This window comes from Falco cherrug, chromosome 1 (genome assembly GCF_023634085.1).
Source record: "Falco cherrug isolate bFalChe1 chromosome 1, bFalChe1.pri, whole genome shotgun sequence".
NCBI lineage: Eukaryota > Metazoa > Chordata > Aves > Falconiformes > Falconidae > Falco > Falco cherrug.
Window position 1 is genome coordinate 55,054,355 of NC_073697.1, and position 19,780 is coordinate 55,074,134.

At 44.9% G+C, this 19,780-nt stretch overlaps 1 protein-coding gene across 6 annotated transcripts in view; it reads right to left on the reverse strand.

Moving 5' to 3' along the window:
* RBM47 (RNA binding motif protein 47) overlaps window positions 1-14,392 on the reverse strand; it is an 82,000-nt gene extending 67,608 nt beyond the window's left edge. For 2 of the 6 annotated variants that reach the window (XM_055701157.1, XM_055701150.1), the window contains exon 1: window positions 13,012-13,895. In XM_055701157.1, coding sequence (XP_055557132.1) covers window positions 13,012-13,040 — 29 coding nt within the window. In that variant the 5' untranslated portion in view covers window positions 13,041-13,895. Of the gene's footprint in view, window positions 1-9,263; window positions 11,112-12,398; window positions 12,989-13,011; window positions 13,899-13,928; window positions 14,072-14,277 lie in introns of those variants that run through there. The other 4 variants (XM_005444786.3, XM_055701216.1, XM_055701185.1 and 1 more) reach the window with 4 other exon arrangements.
* Window positions 14,393-19,780: the final 5,388 nt, after the last annotated feature.

Genomic DNA, 19,780 nt, shown 5'->3' on the forward strand with positions numbered 1-19,780 from the left:
TAAATGCTATAGAGATGGACACCATCAAAATACCAAAGAGTAACACATTCCTCTTCAGAGCAAGGCAATGCAAGACCATGAACCATTTACATCCTGAACAGCAGGAGAAAAAACCACAACCTTTTAAAATTGCTTACTGACCACCCTGCTTTTCACATATTTATATGGCAAGTATCCTACAAAAAGACTCAACAGGTCTGAGTACCTTCAAAAAACAGGATCATATGTACCAGAAGGCAAATTAGGATTGTGCAGGCTATAAACCTGGCACTCTCTGAATTGCACACTTCATATTTTTTTCTGAGTAGGATGTATCTCCACACTGTTTCCTAAGCTTGTGCATTTGGGTTTTTTTGATGCAAACTGAAACTCAACCCCAAATTCCATCATGTGGCATCCTACTGACACATGTCACTTGGAGGAGTAGCACATGAGATTTACTGCATGGACTTCTGCTTCACAAAGTAAATGAGTAAATCACGGAGGCAGGGCAGCAGCCCAGCCCAGCATTTGCTGGCAGCAGCAGTAGAAGAGGGAAGGGGCAGAAATAGGGGGCTACTTCCAGTTTCTCCTGGGAAAGGGGGTGCTGGGAAAGCACCTAGATTCACACCTAGAAGTGCCTGGGCTCTGTCCAGGCTCTTGGGTGACCTGTCCCATCTCACCCTCCTGTCCTTGTCTGATACCAGTGCCCCAGGCTCACATCACTACCTCCCTCTGGTTACCTCTCACTCCAAGTTCCCCTGCCTGCCTAGCTCTGTTTGCAGCCCCCCATGTCAGACCCTGCTCCCAAATGTGCTGTCTCCCTGCCCAGCCCCCAGTTCTCAGTCCCTTCCATTTGAGTTACCTCCTCAAATCCCTCTTTCCATCAGCCTTCTGACTCCCCATCAGCTTTTCCAAGAAAACAGTCATCTTCCCTCTACCTCCTTGTCACTCCTCTGTCTCTTCTTTTCCTTTGTTCCTAGATTCAACTTGCTCTTCACAGCCCCAAGCCCCAGTACCTGTTTCTTTGCTTCCTTTGCCTTTAGATGCCCTATACACTGCTCTTGAACTCGGGGGCAGAGAGCCTAGCAGCATCATACCAGATGTGCAACTAAAGTCTTGCTCAGACTGGAGCACAGCAGTGTGAACAGTGGCTTCTGGGACCTGGATGTTAAAAGCTGTTTCCACAAAACACATGGAAATTGTGATTTTCAAAGGCTTATATCCTGCTTAAACCTGAGTACCCCTGCGCAGGAGCCACTTTCCTGCTAAAGGTCAAGCCACTGCCCTAGGAAGAGGTTGCAAAAATTTGAAAAAAAGCTAATTGTTTAACTTTGATTTTCAGAAATGGTAGAATGTTTTAGGTTAAGCAACTCATGGGCCTCTCTCCAGGCAAATGCAGGACAAATCACATGCCTCAGGCAGTTTGCCATGCAATGTTTCAATCCAGGGACTTTGTGGTTAAAAAAGGAGGAGGGCTTGCTGACAGAGTGGCAAAGCCCCACCACCTTCCCCCAGACACACTGTCAAATATTAACCCAGCAGTTCAGAGGCTGCACTTAGAAGCAGTGTGTCACAGAATGGAAGAAGCTTCAGGTACCAAAAAACGATTAACTGAAGAGAAAGAATTAAGTGATGAAAGATACTGAGGAAGTGGCTAACAGGAAGGAAAAAACAGATGCCTAAAGGCCAGAGAAACAGCGACACAGAGCCTGGAAGGACAGCAACCAGCTAAAATCACAAATGGTCAAGGACAAGCCAGTGAACAGTGTCACTGGAAAAGAGAGGAGTGACACAGATAAGCTGCAAAACAAGTAGGGGTATTCAGCTCCAGTAGCTCTGAAGTAGCATGGCTTGGGGATAATGAAATCCTCAGTCAAGGGAAAGGGTGGTCAGCATGTGAAGGGGAAATGGATTCTCAACAGTACAGTAAGATTGCCAAATATTAGCTGGTTTTGTTTTATATTTGGTTTGGTTTTCTCTCTGTGTATTTAAGTAACACATTTTATTAATGTTTTATTTTTGGACTCTAAGCACGGGCATAACAAATCCTAAGTCTGCTGATTAAAAAAGGATGCCTATAACCTCCAATATTACTCATTCTTTAAAGATTGAACTTGCAGGACTGCTAATCTGTTTGCTGGGGGCTTGCTTTGTCCAGCCATCCTAGATGAAAATCCTCAGTCTAGTCATCAATTACAGATGTTAATCGTATGTTTCTTCAGTATGTGGAAGAAGCACCTAGAAGCCTTTTTATTATTGCTCAACACAATTAGCTTCTATGAAAAAAAGAATTCCCTTTGTGGTTCCCACCCTGCCCTGGTAGCCATGTGAGGGACATCACAAAAGTTCTGCTACCTGCTTTCTGTGGTGAGAAAAGTAACTGCTTGCTTTGGCACTCGTACGGAGCCAAAATGCGCTATGAAACCACCCATGCACAGCTCCACCAGAGAAGGTGCCAGGAAGGAATCCTCTTGGTGGTTCTCACCCTACCCTGGTAGCCACGTGAGTGACATCACCAAAGTTCTGCTTACTTCCTTCTGCGTTTAGAAATTTAGGTGCTAATTTTTTCACTTGTACAGACTCAAATGCTCCATGGAACCCTCCAGCCCCAGCTCCACCAGAGAAGGTGCCACGAAGGCATTCTCTTGCAGATACTCACCCTGCCCTGGTAGCCATGTGAAGGACATCACAAAAGTTGGGCAATCAGTTTTCTGAACCAATACAAGGGTAAATATGTTTTCTCATGGTTCTCAGCTTTTTGCAACAATTCAGAGGCCAAAGTTTTACAAAATTATGAGCAAATGAAAATAGTCCCCTAGAAAATGCCGGACATCCTTATTGACAACAGCTGCCCTGTCTTCTTCCTTTTACATCTGCTTGTACAATGGGAATATTTGGATGTAAAGTCTCATGCACTTGGAGCAGGTACAGTCCCAGATCTCTGCAGGTTATATTGCATGCACAGTTTTTTCTGAAGTGGGCTACAACAGTTATATCTGTTTATTGATACCAAAGCTACAGGCCCTTTAGCAGTGCATTTCGAACTCCTTTTCCAAAAGCAGTGATTTGAGGCAGAAACCTGGGACTCATCACAACCAGCACCCTGGGGACTCTCCTGGCCTTACAGGGTTTCACCGCAAGCACCACTCACCCGCTCTGGCAGTGGGTGCCCACAGGGGCAAAAGTGCAGCACAAAACACAACCTGCTGGGCAGTTCCCCACCCTCCCTTGGTGATTACAAAGACCTACGTAGCACCAGCAGCACTTCCCAAAGGCCCCCGCACAGGGCTGTGGTGGTGCTGAGGACAGTGTAGAAAGGGGAGCGGGGACAGGGAGCCCAGAGGCTGCTAGAAGTTTGGGTTAGGTGTCCAGTTGATCAGCATCTTCCCTCATCCCTCCTCAGGGCTCTCACAGCACAACTTCCCAAGCACAGCTGCCCAACCCTGCCAAAACAAAGGTGTAAGCCAAATACACAGAAAACACCCTGCGACTTGCTATAGCTCCCCAAAGATCATCCACATCAGATCCTGCCGCAAGACCTTACAACCCAGTGAGATGTTCAGCTGCTCTGGCAGACAGTAACAACAAAACAGATATCCACAGCAACCAGAACAACCCACTTGACCATACTGTTGTTAATTCATCCGTGCCATTTTCTGTGGCAAGGCAGGGATGTGAACCCAGGCTTCCTAAGTTTTATACTGGTGCTCTACCTGCAAAACCAGTCATTCATACACTTTTTGCTTCTTGCCTGGCTTGTTCTACACCCTATTGCACATATACATGCAATAGTATGTGTGAACTCAGAAAAAAAACTTTATTTAATAGTGATTGACATTTGCAAGAGCTTTAAGAATGCAATGATTTTGGCATCTGTTACTTTCCAGGTAAGGATTAGCAAACCGATGAGTTAACAACCAACTGATGTTCTTTGTTTAAAATGGGCTGCATTTCAAAATGGAGGCAGCTTTCAGATTTTTTGCAGAAAGATTGTGCTTTGATTTGGAAATAGGGAAGCACAGCAAGGATTGCAACATGAGACAGATAAGATTAGACAAAGAGGAAATGTGATAGAAATGGTTTGGATCTATAGGAGGAGCAATAAAATGCTGTTCATATCACATCATTCATGTTACAGCGCTTGTTTTAGAAGACACAGAGGCAGTGCCCCCTTGTCAGAGGTGAGGCAGAAGTCAAGCTCTTCCTGCATTTTGGCAGCGTGGCTGGAATCCAGGTTTGAACAATGTAGAAATGGAGTGAAAATGAAAGCCTGGCTCCTTCACTTTGCATGTCATTCAGAGCTCCTGATGTTAGGGGGGAAGGGGGTCATCCTTTCTGCTTTTCCATGGTACCAGCATCTCTGCATCCAGCTATATAGCACTCTGAACCAGACTGAGTATGCCCTGGCGCTCCACAGACCCCTTGCTCAGCAACCCCTTGCTTTGCATCCTTGCAGACATGCATCCTGCTCCAGGATCCCCGGCCACGGACCTAAACTCACTGATGGACACAGGCAGAGCAAGTGGAGAGTACAGAGGCCCCAGAAACTGGTGCCTGTGTCAGAAGGCAAAGGCGGACCGTGTAGGATGGGGAAGCAGTGAGTCAGCATTAGGCGCTGCGTGCTGACTGCTGTATTGCACCGCATGGATGGAGTCTGGCTACTGAGGAGTTTCGATCCTGTGGTTTTGGCTGAGTTTTGCTTTGAACCCAGAACTCAGAAACAAACTTGCACAACAACAACTAGCAAGCTTATCTAATCCTCTTTGCACCAGCCTCAGCTCTGGAAAGAGTTTGTTCAACCCATTTGTGGGTATTTCTAAGGCAAGACTACACACGTGGGGACAGATAGCCTTGTATCTGCCCTGTGGTAGCATGATTACAGCTCCCAAAATGCAGCAGGATCCTTTCTGATTACTTTGGAGTACAAGAAAAAAGAACATACAGTTGCCTACAGATTAAAAACTAAAAGATGTGTCCAAAGATACTATAAACTTACACCCCAGCTTAAAACTGCCTTGTACAGCCTGTGTACCCACAGCATTCACGGACAACCATGGTCTTTAACTGATTTTCACTATTACCAGTATGAAGCTTTATTGCAAATCTAACCTGCTAGTCTTATGGATACATGGTATTTTTCATAAAACTAAGTTTATTACAACCGCCCATAGGTAAGTAGATCGCACTGCAGCAGTTTTGCTTTCATTTTCTTTGGAGACCCTGTATTTTTCACGCAACTTACTTATTTAGAAAAAACAGTTGTGCTTATTGGAAAACACAGAGAGGGAGAGATGTTTCATGCTAGAAGCAGGTGCATCCCTATCACCTCTTGTACATACACAGTATATTCTTTAACACCCTGTCTCCTATGGCCCTCCTCAAGAGTCAATTTCTAGTGTTTTGCAAGAGGAGAAGAAAAAAAATATGTATTTCTTATTTATTGGCAGGGAAATTATAGCACAGTAAGGGAAAATCATCCCATTGAGATCATCCCCCTAAACCAGAGACAAAGATGGTAACTAATCACTGACAGCTGACTGACAGCGCTTTGGGAATTAAAAATCCAGCATTGAGACTGATTTGTGTACCTGCTGTGCATATACAGAGAGGCCTACATCTGTTTATAAGAAGCAAAGTATTTCCCAGACAGCTGCAAAGTTAAATTTACCAAAGCCTTGATCTCTGCACCTATAGAGGTACAGAGCACTTTTACTAACTTCACTGAAGCCAGTGATCCGTGACACCAGTGTAGAAGAAAGGCTACTATTTGCACAGAGCGCAATAACATAAATACAAATAACGTACTTTTTCTTTTTCTGTTTTTTTGAGGTTTTTTTCAAAGCTCAGCAATCTACAGGTGGAAATGCCAGGATCTGGCTCAGATTTCAGCCTCCTCCACCAAGCTACAAGCTGAGGCTGGTCGAACAGGCTCAGCCCTCTGCTGTGTTGCTTTACCAGTGGGATGGACACCACAACGGTGCCAGCAGCCCGCTGGCAGCAGCCCCACAGCCCAGGGGCTTGCAGGATCACGGCTAACACACCTCTCAAATCCCTGTTCGCGGTGCCTCTCTCTTCCGGCTAGCATAGCACCATAAAGCTGTCTCTGGGAGATGGCAGGAATCAAAACCCCACAGTTAAAGGTCCAGATAATGCTGTAGATAAAGGGAGGAAAAAAAGCCCTGGAACTGCTCTGTGAGCAAAACACCCAAGGCCACCAGTGCCTCCAGTTTAGCCATACCTAACTGCACTTAGGCCTTCTGGCAGTTCATTCCACATCCCTCAGAGCTGTAGGCTTTACATGGTGCCCCATATATCAACCAGGCAGAGAGCTGATAAACTTGCCAGAAGCAGGTAGCCATGGAATAGCCAGGAATTTGCATAGGAATTTTGACAAGAATTTTCTTACTTAGACTCCTAAGGTCAGCAAAAAGTTAAACAAAAATTGTTTGTCAGTCCGTCTTGCTGCTTACCAGGAATGTAAGCTTGCAGACTAATACCTGCAGAAAGCCAGAATTTTCAGAAGAAATAAAAATTGAACAGGGGAAGACATGGTCTCTGATCTTCTCAGCACCTCAGATAAGGACTTGAGAACACCCGTGGTAAAACACAGGTCAGAGAAAAGACTTTCCAATATTAGGAAGGGCTCCAGAGGCTGCAGGCTGGCACATGACAAGGCAGACAGGAGCCAGAGCAGCCACAGATGTGCTCCGGAGTCGCTGCCAATCTCGGGCTGCGTTCCCACTGATCACGCCACAGGAGGCAGAGCACCCTCCCAGCATACCAGACACCCCTTGCCACCCCTATGGCACTTGGGAAGATTTATTCTGCACACGTACAGTCTGACCTGTGACTCACACAGGTAAGATGAGACTTGGGACTTCAGTATGTAGAAGAAACACGTAGAAGCCTTTCTATTACTGCTCAACACAATTCGCTTCTATGAAAATCACGGGGGTTTTCTTCCTTGCAGGGCAGCTGTGGCCTGTTTGGACCGTGCCCAGGTCAAAGCTTGCTCCTGGACCCTGGTGTTGTGCAGCACCACTGGGTACATCTGCAGCTACCCTGGGCCTTGGTGCTCAGGGCGAGCAGACAACCTTGTCAGCAGCATTTCGTCACCCTGTTTACTTCATAAATACTGAGTAAGACACCACACATAGCAGCAGCAATAAGCATGTTCAGATCTCCTTGATCCAACCTGAGGCACCTCCACCTTCCCATCCCTTGAAGGTGAGCACTCAGCACTGTATCAGTCAGATACAGTGGGTCTTTTCTTGCTTGCTTCATGAGGCCAAAAAGGCAAGGACAGAGTCAGCCTTCAAGAGCCACACACTGTACTGCAATCCTGAAAGTCTGAATACACCCACCCATGAAACCTATCTCTGCTTGCAGCTTTACCTGCAACGATGCTCCTGTGAGCTTCAAGCATCTTACTAGTGCTATCTTTAATATGAATACTAATGACAATGAAATATCCCTGTGAGGTCTAGCACTCACATTAGGATGTGGGCACCAGTGCACGAACTCTCTGAAATTGAAGCACCCACAGCCAACAGAAATTTTACTGCCAGAAGCATGTACATGATGTGGACATGGCCTAAAAGCATGTCATTAATGTAAGTATTTTATTAATGTGAGCTGAATGTGCTCTTTTGTTTTAAAAACTTCTTGAGGACATGTCCCTGCATGCACCTTCATGTTTTGACTCTATATTCCCTCCTTGTCTTTGGTGCCTTTTTCCCCAGCTCTGGCTCTTCCTCTCTCCCCATCCTTGAAAGCTCCTGCAGTCGCACCCTGCAAGCCACCTGCCTAGCCCTAACGACCTCAGTTTCCCACTCCAGCACACACTCCAGCTTTAAAGACCTCAGTCAGCCAGTGTCTTCATACTTCCATTCCTCCAGGTCCTAAAACCTTGTTGCTTCAGCAGGAAAGCTTTCAAACCCTAATGAAGCATCTTTGTCTCAGATTTTCCCTAACTGGAATCAGACTACTCAGTGAGTTGATCTTTTCCCCCCTTTCTTCCTCCTCCTCTTTACAAGCATCCCTCATTTATCATTTCCTCCCTTCCCTTCCCAGCCCTGCAGACACCTCCCCTCCACCCAAGTCTACTACCTTCCTCCTTCAGTTTTGATTCTCCATTTTTCTCTTCTCACTGCTGCTGATTTACGCTGGTGACTCATACCGCCCTCTCATTGTGCTGTGTCCATCCCACCTATTCCCTTCCTCTGCTGCCCTGATCCTTCCCTTTACTCCTAAAAAAGACCATCTCTTTTGCATGCACTGCTCATACTCCAGGCTCTCTACTGCTGATTTTTCCCTGCACTAACCTTCAAGTAGTCCCATTCAGCACCATCCATTAGCCTTCCCCATTATGTCTCACCATTCAGCCTTTCTGTGATTTCCACTCCATCAACCCTGATGACCTCTTTTCACCATCATCTTTCTACCAAGTTCAATTGCACATTCCCCCTATACTTCAATTTCTTTTAATTTGCTTTCCCATAATATTCAGCCCAGCTGATGTCCCTCATCCATGTACCTTCTGAAAGACTGCTGAAAGCCTAGCATTCATTCCAGCCTAGCATGGAGAAAACAGAGTCCCTGATACCCCCACTCTCAGGGGATACCCAAAATCTCTTTTCTCTCTGCAGTGATAATTGCCACACTGTTTGCAGGCAGGGCACAGTTTTTATTTGGGCAGCCTTTCATTCAAGCTATAGCTAAGATCTGATGATGCTTTCTTATTACATGTGAAAGGCATTGCCTATTCTATCCACCCTCATAGCTAAAACACTTCTCCAGAGTCTCACCCTTCCATTAGCTCAGCATTGTTTTCTCTGCTGTCGTAACTGCAGCCTTGATTCGTTGTTTCATCCTCCAAATACTATTGCAAGGGTCATTTTCTTAGTCGGATGAGTGTGCCACTCATTTTTATGCTGCTGTTGACCAGCTCCCCATTCTCTAACAAATAAAATAAAAGTGTCCTTACACAGTGCTTGCACAGGCAGGCAGAGCCAAATGGCAAATGGGTACTTTTTGCAGCTTTTGAACACCTGCTTTATGCTTTCCATCAAGTACCTTTCTGTTTTCCCTTATAATTCCTCCCTGGGTCTACCTCCGTGGTCACAACTGCAGAGGAGCTTTGCTCATCTCTCCTAAATTCCTTCTAAAATCTCTCCCTTGCTGCTGAAATAGTGCAACAATGGCCAGGCTGCCAGCGTGCTTGCTCTGTACCCAGCTGACCCCCCATCATTTCCTTGTGCTCCACCCCACGTTTAACTCACCTCTTGCCTTTCGCTGGGTATTTCATGCATAAACCCCACAGAGGCGTGACAGTCCTTCCACTCCGCCTGTGGAGCAGAGTACACACACAGCAGCAACACCCAGGTCAGGAATCCCGGGTCTATGACAGTGCAATAATTAACAACCTTTTTAATGTTACTGAGCACTCAACTTGCTGAGGCTGAACCTACACCCTGACTTGTGGTGGAGCTTATTAAGTTTCTCTGATAAAAGACTGAAATGCAGAGGCAGTATTTCAGTTGATTTCAAAGGCAGAACTCACGCACATCCACTGGGTACTCAAAAGGCCAAAATACGAATGCAGCCCTGAACTACATCACTTGGGGTGGTGCTTCTCCAGAGTAAATCTCCCAACAGCCTTCATGCTGGCGAATAGGACGGAGAGCACTACAGTTGTCAGTGGCTGGTTAAGCCATGCCCACTTTGGAAACAGCTGAAAGTCACTGTTGTCTTAGGATTCTTGGTTGAGGATTTTTGTGCATTCGTAGTTTCCTTCCATCTCATGCCAAACAAGCCCGTCTGTGCTGATTTAGTCTCAGCTTTATGACCTAGCTAGGTAAAAGATAACATCCAGACTATAAGTACATTTTGTGAAACACACTCTTAGAAAATATCAAAAAACTCTCTCTTCTTTTCAAATGAAATCTTGGTTGTGATCATAGCAAATGAAAGAATGGAAAGGACAAAATTTCCCTCAAATATAAGGTAGTCAGCTCTGCAGTTACTAAGAAGTTGTTTTGCTCTGTTGAGTTCACTGTGTCACCAAAATCCTACCAGCCATAGCTATACAAAGATTGCATTGTCTCAGCAAGGCTACTGAGATGTTCCTGATCTTGGCAAGAGCTAGGTGTACGCAGAAGCATTTTATTGGGGAAAAAAAATTACAACAGCAGAAAGAAATATTATTTTAGGCCTCTTAGTGGAAAGATAAAGGTTGGAGTCCTTCCTTCTGCTAAAACAGCACACAAAAATATCCTGTTCACAGGATCCATTTTACAACCTTGAAGATTGCACCTAAAATTCCCCATATGAAACAAATTTCAAAGTAACTCGACTACAATAAAAGGAAGGATTTGTGGGTTTAGGTCATTGGTAATTTGGATCTCAACTTCCTGACGAAAGAAGCAGCTACATACACCCATACACAGGCATGGAGACAGTGCCTTCACAGTTAGCCCAGCAGATCTGCTTCCTCGCTACAAAGCAAGCCTGATCTTTACGTTCATCCACTGATTTCTTATTTTCAACAGGAACAGGATCTGGCAACATATCTTCAAAAAGAGCACATATTATCCCCTATTAAATTTCTCAATAAATCAGAGCAGTATTGATTTGGGAAACCATGCATGGATGATCACAGCCAGCAGTTTGAATGAAAGACAAGATTATTGTTTCACCTGTAAGTGTCATACAACATTTGCTGGAGGTTGTCACTCTAATGGTGCTGTGGGCTCCTACGGCAAATCAACAGGTGCTTGCATACCCACCCCAGATTAACCCCTGGATTTTCTTCTCTAACTGTAGGATATTAATACATTTTGAATATGTCATTGCCAACCCAATTAATGGGACTTCAGTATACACTTAAAACCATAAAAATCTATTTCACTGGTTGTCAGAGCCAATCATAAGTCTATGATGGCAGAAGTAAGAATTGCCATCTATGTTGCTCAGATTAAATATTTTTAATCAGCTACCAAAAAAGCATAATTTCCAGCTTTTTACACAAGCAGTCTTAATTTTCACAGGGGAAACCAGCTGACGGTGGAAAAAACGTATCCTAACAAGCAAAAGCAAACACTTCTGCCTTCTGCCAGATGCTCTCACAGCTTTTGCAGAAGAGGCTGTAGCATTTCACATAGTAGCAAAGGCTGGTGTGGGGAGAAAGCCAAGACCCCAAAACATGGGCAGCCCCAGCAGTAGACCCTGCTGCTGGGGAGAGCCCTGCTGAAGGCAGCCAGGCGCAGGCTGTGCAAGGTCAAAGTTTCAGACCAAACTGCCATTGAACTAAGTATTCCTTGAAGGCTCTGCCACCTCCACTGCTTATATTAAATACTTTTATTCCAAAGTTTTCAACGGGGTTTTTTTGGGTTTTTTTTTAATCTGGTGTATTGAAGGCAGCACATTCCTTTACTTTCTGAAACTTCAAACAAAAATTTTGCTTCACAGGCCGCCACAGGAACACACAGAAATGATTAGCAACTGTATTTACACACCAGACAACCTTTAAATGTTTCCCTAACAACACCCAGAGCCCAGAGCCTGAGTCCCAGAGCAGGTCAGCACCCGAAAGCAGGAGGGGAGCTGGGGTCTGCCTGGGCAGGGAGGTGAGGTGGGAGCACCTGCCCCCAGCTCCCGGCGGGATGCACGCCATTAAAACAAGCCAGGAGAAGAACCTTTCCCAGGGTGGGAATATGCAGGGGGAGGCGTGGGGACAGAGCAAACGTGCGAGAAAAGCGTCTGCCTCCCCGTTTATCTCCCAGATAGCAGTTCGTTAGCCTTCAGCACTCGTGCTACGAGTCTGCCGGACACCAGTCAGCGGCGCATCCCCGGCATTATCTCTGCTTCCCCTCCGGAGCCAACGCCGCCTTCCCGTTTTCCAGCTGGATACCAGGCTCCGCTTGACGCCGCGGGCGCGCTCCCGCCCCCCGCCCGGCACCTGCGGCGCGGCCCCGCTGGCAGCCGGCCCGGCCCCGCTTGCGACACCGCCCCGCTCCCTCCCGCATCGGGTGAACCCGGCTCGGCGGGCAAAGAGTAATTGCAGGCTTGTCCAAATTATCATTTGCAAAGTTTAGGAGGCGCGGAAAGGCACCCGTGCTCAGTTTGTGCTAGCCTCGGGCGGCTCATTTCAGCCCGGTGTTACACTCCTGCCCTTCGCCAGCTCGGCCCGGTTGAGCTGATAAAATTTAGGAGGGATTTTGAGATCTGTTAGGTCCCAGCCCATCTTTAACTAGTATAATACTTTGGCTTTAGCTCAAAGTCTTATTTTAAATTCCTAAGAAGAAATGAACTGTGCAGCTTTCCCTCTTAAAAAAAAAAAAAAAAAAAAAAAAAGTCAGCTATGTGTTTTAAAATTAATACGCGGTCCCTGGTATTTCTCATCCAATCACACATACCTGAGTGAAGGAGATGCTTGACCTCCCGATCGATACGTCTTTTAAAGGCCGTCAGAAACTTTTCCCAGATAAGATCCCAGCCTTATGCTAATGTCTATAACAGACTGGCAGACAGCAGCCATTGTCAGAGCCCTCTTGTCACCTCCCTGTCACCGGTGCCACCCCTCCGCGTTCTGCGCGAACTACACTATTTAAAACGTTGAAAAAGAAGAAACAGCCACACAAACGAAATGCTCTTCCAGTGTACTCCAAAGACATTAGGCACGTCACGCTGTAGTTCTTCTTTGACATGGAGAAACACAGGTCTTTTACCTTAAAACTCTACGCTCTACAGATTGCTTCTCGCTCTGTCCTTATTTAATACCTGCTTCTACCTCTCATCTGTCACCTTTCCTCAGAACCACCAGAAATCTGTCACTTGGAAAGAGTCACCAAAACTTCTCTGAGAATCTCTGCAGTCCTCTCCATTCGCCTTTTCCCCCCAGCAATATTTTTAAATGTATTTGCTGAGTGAACATCTGTCCCTTTACATGGCCACCCCGAGCCCAGCAGTGTAAACCCTCAGGCACGAACAGAGGAAGAGCAGAGCAGACCGAAGAGCAGCGGGACCTACCTGGAGCCCACCTCAGCGCCCAGCACCATTCACAGCACCAGCAGCGTTTCGGGGCAGGAACCTAATGCATTTTCCTTTCTACCACGCTGCTCAATGAGAGTTGAGCAACTCCTCACACCGCTGCTTGGAGCAACAGCTCTCCCAACCTTAACCCCCTCTCTTGGCTCTTTGCTTTTTTTTTTTGCTTTTTTTTTTTTTTTTAAACAGAGTTTTTGAGCACTAAAACTTGCAATTAGTACCAGCTAAGCCAAAGCCCCTGCTCGCCCCTGCCCTAAGCCGCACATTCCAGGGCGCTGAGCAGGGCGCTGAGCTCCTCGCCGGCACCGCTCAGCTCTTCCACTCCCAGCCCCGACTTCTGCCTACAGACCCGATAAGGCTGCAGGCGCTCAGGAGCACGCACTGAAACTCGGACAGGGGAAAAATCGGTCTCTCATCCCCAGCCTGGGTGGTTTTTTTTAACACACACCCCCTCCTCCTCCTCCTCCCTTTCTCTCCGCACGCACAGTAGCAAGGTTGTCTCTTGACTACTCCCTGCCTTAAACTCACCAAACCAGATTTTTACTCCCAATACCTTCCCGTAAATCTGAACTGAAATTTTACCCTGCTCGCTAAGCTTGCCTGGCTGAGGGCCAGTACAGCATTCCTGTTGTTTTAAGAGGGCAGATTAAGAGAGAGAGAGAGAGAAAGAGGAAGAAAAGAGAGAGGGAAACCTGGAGAGATACAAGGGCTGCAAGGAAGTAAACTTTTAGGGCAGCTTTACTTAAAACGCTGTGGGAAGGGGTGATTCCCTTTTATCTTTAAAGAGCTAAACCGGTGATTCTTTTTGGCTGTGTCAGTCATGAGAAAACACCCTCCTTGGCCACGGCATCCTTCAGGTGGATGGAGATTTGAAAAGAAAATCAGCCTTTGGTACTCACCTGACGGACAGCATCGGCGGCGTCAGCGCAGCGGGGAGAGGAGCCCGCACTTCTGCCTGACCCGCTCACCCCGCCGCAGCGGTACCGCGGGTTAAAGAAGTGCCACATTTTACCCTTTTCTGACCTAAAGTTACATGTGGTTTCTAGAAAAGGAACAAAAGAGAAACCAGTTTATATTAAAAATAAAAAAACACAACCAAAACCAAAAAGCAAAACCAAACACAACCACACAACAACAAAACAGCCAAGCCTTCTTTTAACCTCCGGGTGATCCCTCTGACCGTTGTCTGGAAGGCTTAAAGAAACAATGAAGCAACATTGTAAACTTTCTCACTCCCTTTTACATTACCTGTCTGTGCCTGGCTATGGGCTTTGATGTATTGAAACAAAGCACAAGACCTGTTTATAGTAAATGAAACCAACCAACAGAGAGATCTAATTCAGACTTGTGACTAAACAAACTGGAACAGGAAGCACACACCAGCAGATATTTTTTTTAAAGTAGTAATTCCTGCTTGCATTGTCATGCAACAGAGAGGAAAAAAAAACCAAAAACACACCAACCAGAAACAACAAAAAAAGGGGGAAAAAAAAGCTTTCAGCTTCTCCCTTCAGTCACTTTTGTTCAAATGCAGGTGTTTTTTTGTTCGGTTTTTGTTTTTTTTTTTTTTTCTGTAAAGCTTAATGCAGGCAATGTTTCACTGCATATATGCAAATACTCAACAGAACACTTACCACCAGTAGTGATCTAAAGATCTTATTCATCATTTTGTTTCCCTGTGCAGGACGTTTCTGCAACTGCTTAGTTCACCCCTTCAATTAACATCTGTAATTGATGACTACACTGAGGATCTTCATCTAGGATGGCTGGACCATCAACAAACCACCAACAAACAGTAGATTAGCAGTCCTGCAAGTTCAATCTTTAAAGAATGAGTAATATTGGAGGTTAAAGCTAGTGACAGCAATTCATTCTTCATAATTCTTCCTAATTTGTAAAATATTTTTCTTTTTAAATTCTTTATTAATTCTTAGGAATTCTTAATTAAGAATTCTTCTTAATTCTTATTTTTTAAAAGAAATGTTCAGAGTTGAGTACATACTATGCTGCTTTGTTACTGTTAAATTAGCTATGCCTTTTGAAAGCAGTTTGTCTTTCTAAACATGTATTTGTCTAATTGTACTCATTTTCCAGTAGAGAGAAATCCCGCAGGTTTTACCTAAGCAAATCTACCTTGACTCCCTAAAAGAGTTTTGCTTCAGGCAGAAACCAATGAATCAAACTGCTATTGGGATAACATGCAAAGCCACACAGACAAATGTTGCAAAGTTCAAGTTAGCAGTGTGTTTTCTTCAAACTATCGTAATTCAAAAGTTGATAAAAGGATATGAGTCCAGTTTTAGCAAATGCATCAAACATAAAAAATCTTTCAGAACTTAGCAGTATCAATGAGCAAATAATCATGGGGAAAATTGTCATCCAATACTTGAATTAAAATGAGAATTCAGCACTAGCTGTGAACATTTTATGCAGTTAAAGTCTTTAAGGAAAAATAGTCCAGGAAAGCAAATAATGAGGGTCTTAGTGGTACAAAAACCTCTGAAGTATTCTAGCATCATCTTCCTTAAAATCATGGCCCATTTGTTCAAAGTGAGGTTTTTCCATAGTGTCTTCATCCAGTAAGTTTGCCAATAAAGTCCCCAGGAAATCCATCTCACATAGAGAGAGCTTATGCTCCATTTGCTCTGTTTAGAGGAGCAAAGTCGGCATTACTGGCAGAAGTACTTCCTCGCCAGCATGTACCAATTACTTCTTCTAAATGTGAGTCCCTGTAATACAACGAATAGTATAGAAAATGGAAAGGCATATGAATGTACTGGCCTGCATGCCCAGGACACAGCTATATTACCAAAAGCTGTGGTTGCACCAGTGTGGTAAAGCCAATTATTTTAAGATACGCTGCTGGAAGTGTAGCTCTGCCTGTTTTACTGACTCTTCACGTGTACGTGTGGGTCTCCCCTCTGACCCTGAAAAACAAAAAATTCCTCATACTGTAACAGCTGCATCAGTTATCCTACCACAAGACATCCTTGTCAGTGCAGGTCAGACAGGATTCTACATCCTCTCTGAAAGCCAGTTCATGTCTTTCTGGTGGAGGATTCAAATAGGTTTGCTTGGAAGATACCAGAGATAGGAAAGAGTTTGACATTTTTCTTTGGACGGTTCAGCTGCAGGCAAAGAGCATTACAGCACATGGGGAGTCTAGCTAGTGCTAATGCCAGGCAATAGCTCATCCAGCAACTAAAATATCCGTTACTGCTCACTGTCTGTGTGTGACAAGACACTTTCCATGGGGCCAGGTGAGACTGCAAGGACATCTGTCTGCACATCCCTACAAGTATAGGGATGAACGTGACACATCTGCTCACAGCTTTTCAATGGGTTTCCAAACTTTAGCGAGGACAGTGATTTCTACCCTGCACAGCTGCCAGTAAAATGTTAGTGCAAACCCTTCACTATTTATTGCTTGTGGCACTAAACAGAGCATTTCATTCTGTACCCTGATTCACAGGTTCCAGTTCAAATAACAGGTAAGTGTTGTCAGGTTGTTCCTGAAGTGCAGTTTCCTGTCTCAGCGTACAGCAGCCATTCAGAAGACAGTAATCATTCAGGAAAGTCTCCTCTTAACCACCAAATGCTGGATCTATTGCAAGCTGAGATGGGATGAAAGCATCCTCAAACATTTAGGATCAGCCATAGGGATTGTTGCCATTGGGGGTTCAGGTAATCTAAAATTAAACATTGGATCTAATTGATGGCAGTCTGAGCCACTTTTGACATCAGAATAATTTTTCTCCCTCTGTAAGTCCCAATTATTCAGCTGACAAAGTGTTTCAGGGGGGTGTGAGATAGGAAGGAAAGGGTGACCCAGCCATAATTGCTGCAGCACCCTCCAGTCTATGGGTTAAAATGAAAGCACAGACACAACCCCGTAGCACAGAGCAGAGATTTCCTGTTCCTCTGCCAAGCCATGGTAGGGTTTCTGACCAAAAGAAAAGGATTTAATGAGTCCATAGCAAAGCAAATTAAGCTAAGTGCAGCATGATTAGGCTGTGAACACTAAGCTTTAAAGGCAACAGTATTTGATTAAGGAAGGCGTCCTCCAAAATCGATCTTAAAATTGCAATAAAAAGTCTCTGGCTATGAAGATTCAGTGTTGGAAGGCTTGAATTTTCTTTTGGCGGGGAGATGTCTCCCAGTTTGTAATGCTTCCTTCTGAATATGGCTTATTGTAGTGTCAATTGCGTAACACCTATTGTACAGTTTATCACTACAGCCAAGAGCTGACTTTACTGCAGCAAGAAACTGCATGTTGAAAGTTTGGCAACTGCATTTCATTCAGGAGATTATGAAAATCTTTTCTTTTTTTTTTCCCTCTCCTAATTGGGAAACTTTGAAAAACACAAGTGATAAAGTGTGTTACTCAGGAATGAAAAGTTTCTAAATACCAGAAAACTAATTGGAGAAGTAGAATATTTGTTACTTCTGTAAAAAGAAAAAGTTTTAAAGCCTCTATTTCACCTCTGAATTTCTGTTTAAGCTTCCTAATGCAGCATGTTTCCCAGTACGGGTTAAATATTTAGATATAATTCAGTAAGCAAAGGCAGTCTGTAATTAAGTCAGTCATCTTAGTGTTTGACTTTTTCCCAGTTAAAAGTTGAAGCTTGGAGAATGAACGTTTCTGATAGTGGTCTGTGAAATGCTGTCTCTTCCTACATGAAAGATCTCAGCATGCTTAGTCTGTGACACAGCACCTTTTTCTCCAGAGAGGTCTTCTGGGGAGCAGATCTGGGACCCCATTTCTTGGGAAAAGGTGATGAGATGGACAGGGGCAGCTAATGAGGAGCATAGCTGAAGGAGAGAGATCAACAAAACCCCTGCAGATCTTCAGTCACCCCGGGGCCACTCTGTCTTCTGTCCCATCCACTCTCCTGGGAGCTGGTTGAGACCAGTGTACACATCAGGGCAGAAAAATCATCCCTTTGCCAACACAGTCGGAAATATGAGAGCTGGTTCTGACTATAGGTTTAAATGCCTTTTATCAACAAAGCTCCCCATATTGTACACACTCAGCTTCTCCTAAAAGTATATTTACAGATATTTTGCTGCTGGTACCATTCCAGAACTATTAAACTGATTCCTATCACGTGGGATGCATACAGAGATTCTATGGCTTGGATACAATGCCCTTCACTAACAAAACTGGTTTTGAGATCAGTTTCCACCAAGACCAAAAGAGGGTAAAATAAGAGAATTAATTTCCTCTCCAAGATCAGTTCCAGACAGATAACTTAATAAAAGGCATCACAGACTTGTACAGAAGAACTTGCTCAGAAATATTCTATGAGTAGAGGAAAAATATTGTCTCTTTTTCTCATGTGGTCGTGAAAACACTTCATCACATTGAATGAAGAAGTTTAATGAAATAGCTCAAACTATTCTTGATAATCTCAATTATAAGGATTATAATTTGAATTAAGAAGTTATAGCAGCTGACATGATTTCCCCCATCCTCTTGTCCTTTCATATTTTCTTACCTGTGCTGTTTTCTCTCTGACACTTCCATGCAGGCTGATTGCAACCTCTGTCTCCATGGCTTCCCTCCCTCCCCATCGTCTCCTCCCAGTCTGCTTTTCTACTTGGTGGTTTGACCATCCCTGTCCTACCCCTCTCAAGAGCCTCATCTTCTATCTACATGCTTTTTCAGATTCAGGCTTTCATTTAAACCCTTCATATTTTAGCTCTTCTCATTCTTGTCTCCATCTCAGCACTTTGCCTCTGCCTTGCCATGACTCCAGCAGTACCAGCCCAGGCCACACTAATATTTGCTTTTCTACAAGCAACCTCATGTATTCTTCCATGCTGCCTTCACACCAAATACAACCCCCAAACAAAAAGAAGCACATAAAGCCACTGGTGTATTTTCCTTCAGTCTCTCATTAAGACTGTCTGTTGTGACAGCAGTGAGAGATTCCCAGTGTTACCTTTTGGGATGGAGGCAACATGCCAGGAGGTGTGCCCTCACCTGGCCCTGGCAGAAGCTATGCAGCTTGCCTGGCTGCACTGCCCTCTTTTTGCCCTCTTTTTGCCCTTTATCTCAGCTGCGATAACTCTCCTCCATCTCTAAGTCACGGCTGTCGGTCGCTGTGCACCCTGTGCAGCCATTTATGTCTGTGGGGGACAGGTATGAAGCAGTCTTTTGATTATGAGGTTTGCATTTGCTGTGCGTGGGACCCCCCAGCCACAGACTTGCAGCCACAGCAGCTCCACGGACTACTTACTCCCTTCTGCCCAGGCTGCCAGGGGCTCTGCCCCCCAGCAAGCCCCAGTGCCTGGATGTCACAGCAAAGCCTGTCTTTGATAGCAGCAGCTCTATTTTATCTTTGGTGTAAGCCCTTTACTCAGGGGAGCAGACATGCTTGGTATGCTGTGTGCTTCTGCTGCATTTGGACAGCAAACACTCTTTGGGAGCTCCTGGAGCCAGAGAAGTCCACTGGTGTGCTTTAATTCAGGGGTGTCTGCACAATGCACCTTGGCTGCATGGAAACACGCCCTTAGATAACCCTTGCTGCATCCGCAACCAAACCTGCAACTTGCAGGGTGCTGCAACAAGCTGCTGCTCTTCTTCCCTCTTCATTTTGTTAAAGCTCTGGAGGGAAGAGAGCTCTGCACTTTCACATAGCCATGGGCAGCACATCCTCCAGCAAAGAAATAATAATAGTATATGTCATTTCTGTTATTATTATGCTGAGCTCTCTCACATAGGTGGTTTTCCAGTCCTTGTAATAAA